Genomic DNA, 5,324 nt, shown 5'->3' on the forward strand with positions numbered 1-5,324 from the left:
TTTCCTATGTGTAAACTTGTAGAAGGATAACTTGCCGCTGTGTTTCGAAAGTTTGAATGATCGAATTGTTCGCATTCTGATTTAGAGTGGTGACAAATATTGCGCTACATCCAAAATACATTGTTAATAAGTAAGTTAAAAGAATAAGCTCAGTAGAGGAGTTAGCATTGCAGAAATACTAAATGATGGCGTGTGTTTATTTGTTTATTTCCTATGTTTTTTTTGACATTGCGCAAAAGTAGCACAATGAGGCGTCGGTCAAGCTCTAGTATGATATCTTGAACCATTCAATTCCCAAACAATACAAAAATTTTATGATCTTTTAGCCAAACAGTATCTGATTCGAGCATTTGGAAGAGCAGGTTTGAGTAGCTCTGTATATGATGACAATACAGCAATGTAAATTGATATATTATTGGGATCTTCATTTTTTCAACATAAGGAATTGGGCACATAATCAAAGGAGTAATGATTGTGTAGGCGCGAAAAAATAAGTGAGCAAAATTGAAGATATCATTTGATAAGAAACAGCAAACATCAGTGGAATTGAAATTATGCGTGAATGAACGAACTGCATGCGGAATTGATAATATGAGTCTAAATAGCGCCAACCACGATGTCACCTTGTGACCTTCGATTCTGCGGTCTGCGGTCGGCAGTTAATTGCCAAGCAAACCATTATTCTTTGAGATTTAATCAAGCATAATTGCGAAAAAGCTTTACAAAGAGCATCTGAAGAATGCTTGCCAGCATTGATGCAAGTTTCCCAGTCAAAGTCAACGTTTCCCCGTTGGATAGGATTAAAATTTGATCCCCAAAGCAGGTCAACGCTGAATCACATATATTTATACATATATATTGTAAGAATCTAATTTTCCGCTTTCGTCGCTAGATGCAGCGTTGATGAATCACGCGAATTCAAATAAAATAGCAACTTTTCCAATTAGCCATTTTCCGTTCCAATCAAACGCGCAAGGGAAAGTTTAATTAAGAGGCGATGGTTTAGAATAAGTGAAGACAACGTTTGAATATACATACAATATATGTATATTTAATACAATAAATTAACAACCTTAACCAATTTCACGTCTGAATTCCTTCAAATTTTCAGCGTCTCATCTGATGAACGTTTCAATCTCAAAAACCAACTATAGATAATACGTATGTGTGCTTTTTCACTCAACAATTCACGTTAAATTCAATTAAAAGGAAATTAAATTATAAACTGCATAATAAAATAATTCCATTTTAATCTGTTTAATAAATTACAGCAAAAAAATAAACATATTGCATAACACATCGTCATATAGCCTTAATAATAATAATAATAATAATAAAATGCTTTGAATTTATTTCCTGTAATTTAAAATACACCTACTGGATATTTGAAATGAAAAAAAATAACGGTGATAAAGAATAAAATGACTAATAAATACAGTGACATATGCTAATTAAAATTAAACTTGAATTACTTTTATACTATATTAGTATGAGAAATTTTTCAATAAATTCAACAATGCGGCAGCTAGCATTTGTCAAATAAGCATCAGTAATAATTTCAATTTATGAAAAATTAAAAGAAAAAAACTCATTTTGTCAACTTCTCTCTGTCAAACAATATCAAGTGAAGAATACCTTTTCGAGCGTAAAAGCAATCAATTTGCATAGTATGAAATTTGTATTTCTTTTTTCCAAACTGTAACATTTCAACCCCTGAAGAATTTGCCAAATCAGAAATGATGGAATGATCTACACTGAAACAGTGCATAAGAACATAATTTCAAATCAAAACAATCATCACGTGGAAATTGAATTGCAAATTTGAATAAAAGATTTTTCGTATACTCACACATACACACACAAGGATTGCAATTTTGAAAATTCAATTAAATTTTTTTCCAAAAAAAAAAATAGAAGCACACTCGTCAGCATGCACCGCGAAGTGAAAGTTACTGTACTGCTGTCAGTGGGAAATTTTATTTTCACACTGCTGCGTTATTTTTGTTTGTCATTCAATAAATTTTAATGCCATTTTTATTTAAATAAATTACTGTTGAAATTGGGCAAGAAATTCACATGCTCAATGATGCATTGGGCAGTTGTTCACGTGTATGTGTGTGTGTGTGTGTGTGTGTTCGTCGTTAAGCAAATTCTTTTTGAACGGCACGCTGATAAATGGCCAAACAACTGCAAAATTAATTTAAATTTTATCAGTTCCGTTTAATCTAAATATTGTTTTGGTCGCAAGTGTCTGATGTGCAAACTTTTGTCTCATGTATCGCAAGGAGGAACAAGCTCTGTTAAAACAGACTGCAAATTTTGCAAATTTGTCGACAATTCTTTCAAATGTTTACTTTTGATAAAATTTAATTTTTCAAATCATCCTCTCCGAATTGAAAATTACACATTTCCTCTACTGTTGCAATTGTACATTTTTCGATATTTAAATTTAAAAACAATATCACAACGATCACTGGCTAATATTGGTGGAAAATGAAGTTTTCACTTTTGAAATTGAATAATTAAAAAGATTGTGGCAATTAATTTAAAAAATTAACTGAAATTTGTTACGTTCAACGATGAGTTTGATTTTTGAAAAATGAATGATGAAAAGAAAAAAAATTTTTTAAAGTTATTACCACTGCTGCAGCAAGTTAATTATGGTAAATGGAGAACATTTTTTGAGATTATTGAAATGTATGCAAGAAAAAAAAACTACAAACTATTGGAATATTTATGCAGCTTGTTATTGATCAAACGGATCACATTTAATATAATTTATATAAAATATTGATTACTGTATTTATAGTAAAATAGAAGAATAATAAATTAGGATAAAAAAATTATTTATTGGCATTACGATTAGAAGAGAATTTATTAATGGGAAGTGTCGAGAAGAAAATTGGGAAAAAAGAACAGAATTACATCTCAACCGTACCTCCTGATTTGATATCATTGCATTCAAGAACAGGTAAACATATGTCGGCAACAGCAACATCAACAGCAGAAGCAGCAGCAGCAGCAGCATCTGCATCTGCATCTGCATTAGCAGCGGCACTAGCGGCAGCAGACATTCCGTTGACAAACGTGGAAATGTCGAAAGCTTGTGCAGGGCTACTAATTGCCAAAACCATGTTTGGGATAGTCACTTTTCACGTGTTCTGCAATTTCGATAATGTCAACTTAATATTTCCAAAAGCAACCAACTAGCCATTAGCAGCAGCGCTACCTGTGGGGCGTTTGCACTGTTTGCTTAGTTTCACCAGAAAACACACACACACACACACACGTGGTATATATGCGCTTTCAGCGTACCCAAATAGTTGGAGCATGCGGGCGCATGTTTCAGTTGCTGTTTGATCATCGGTACTTGGTTGGGGGAATTTTGTTTTGCAAAATCAAATTTTCAACTTTTCATACTTTCCTCCCCCTGAGCGGATAGATCTTCTCTCTCCCCTTGACATTCTACATTCAAATGTTCTCTGTGCAATTGCACTGCTCCGTGTTTGACCAGCTGGACTGTTTGCAGGAAATGATCACGATTCTTTCGTCCTCTTCTATTAATAATTTATCAACGCAAATGATTAAACATTTTTTAAAAAATTTCCACTGACAATATTTGCATACACACACACACACACATACAGAGAGGCATACACTGATCAATTATATGTTTTCTACTGGCGTTCATCTTGCTAATTTTTTTAAAAAATAAAATACAATATTTAATACAAGCTGTATTAGATGCAATCGATCAAATTAGTATATCATTTTTCCACTAATCAGATGGCGAAATCAAAATTTCAAAATCTTCATCAAATATGATTTATTTATCTATTTACTTTAGCCATACTAAACCCCGTGCTGTATTGTCAATTAACATTTTGTTTTTTTTTCTTCCATTAACAAACTGCACATCTGAAGTTAGATTTAAAAATAATTTCAAAAAAATGAATAAATCACTTATTGAACTGAGTGAAAAAATTTTGAAAATGAAATATTGAAGAAAGAGAACTAAACAAAAATTTCGCATATATTAATTCACAGTGATAATTATTGTCACTTGGTTACGCATGCAATGGCTGCGCAATAGCATAAATATTGAAAGCGATGGCTTAAGCAGTCATATAAATAGCAAATAGTTGGTCCGGTTTTGCTGTCAACTGAGCCTGCTTTCAACAATTTTATTGCTGACATTGAAAAGTGGAGCAATAAAGGTTCGCTGAAAATGACCAAACGGGCGTGGTACCATTACCGTAAAGCCTAATTCCACAACGCTTATTATTATTATTACTATTATTACTATTATTATCATTATTGGTCTATAATTTTAACGAACAATTTTCTATCCAAACTGCATTACTGAAAATATTTTTTTTTCAACCCAAACTGAACAAAAATCATCGGTTGGTTGCCCGTCAACATATATACATATATACATTTGAAATGATATAAATTCTGTTTTCCTTTTCAACTGTTATTAAATGTTCAACTTTACAACATAGAAATTCACACATCTGACAAACAAATCTTGGATTAATTGATTAATTAATTTTAAAGGCTATTTATTTAAAATTATATTGCATGCAATTACATATAATGACAACATAATAATAATAATAATGTTGATAAATGAAAACACAATAATAATAATAATAATAATAACACACCAAACTTTTTCAAATAAAAAATTCAACAAGAAAACGACAACATCAAAAATTTAAATACCCAAATAAACCTAAATAAATATGCTGTGAAATTTTTGGTCCGTATTTTTTTGAACAATGGTATTATTTTTGAACAAAAATACAATTTCACTGAATGAACTGAGTTAATTTTATGCTGCTTTTTGGTACAGTTTGAACAGTTTAATTTTCGTTTCGTGATATAACACATCAACATCAATGAAAAATTTTCTTCACATCAAAAAATAACACCGTGGCAAGAATAATGTAAGAAATTCAAATTATCAAATTTTGGAAAGTTAACTTTCAGTTTTCAGAAATTTTATTGACCACTGAACAACGGCAATTTGATAATTAATTATTTAATTACTATTATAAAATTTTTTATGAAATTGAACAACTTTTTGAAAATAAATTTGCAAAAACAAAGCAAACAAACAAGCCTATTAGTATGGGTTTTCATATTTTAAAGTAAGCTTTTTATTTTGTACGATTTATAAAATTTAACTATGTACAATTAGCATTAGTGTTACAATAAATGCAAAAATTAAGGCAATCACGTAAAAATCCCTGTAGCGCAGAGGATAGCGCGTTGGGCTTCTAACCCAAAGGTCGTGGGTTCGATCCCCACCAGGGATG

General features: G+C 31.1%; 1 protein-coding gene and 1 non-coding gene across 2 annotated transcripts; both read left to right on the top strand.

Moving 5' to 3' along the window:
• The first annotated feature begins 2,880 nt into the window (after nt 1-2,880).
• Nucleotides 2,881-3,210, top strand: Tsp_04058 (conserved hypothetical protein). The gene has a single exon (XM_003374825.1). It carries the CDS (start codon nt 2,881-2,883, stop codon nt 3,208-3,210), a length of 330 nt encoding a protein of 109 aa, XP_003374873.1.
• Nucleotides 3,211-5,251: 2,041 nt separating this feature from the next.
• Tsp_04059 lies at nt 5,252-5,324 on the top strand. The gene has a single exon. It is a non-coding gene; the product is annotated as a tRNA-Arg (tRNA).

This window comes from Trichinella spiralis (genome assembly GCF_000181795.1).
Source record: "Trichinella spiralis strain ISS 195 chromosome Unknown Scfld5, whole genome shotgun sequence".
Classification (NCBI taxonomy): domain Eukaryota; kingdom Metazoa; phylum Nematoda; class Enoplea; order Trichinellida; family Trichinellidae; genus Trichinella; species Trichinella spiralis.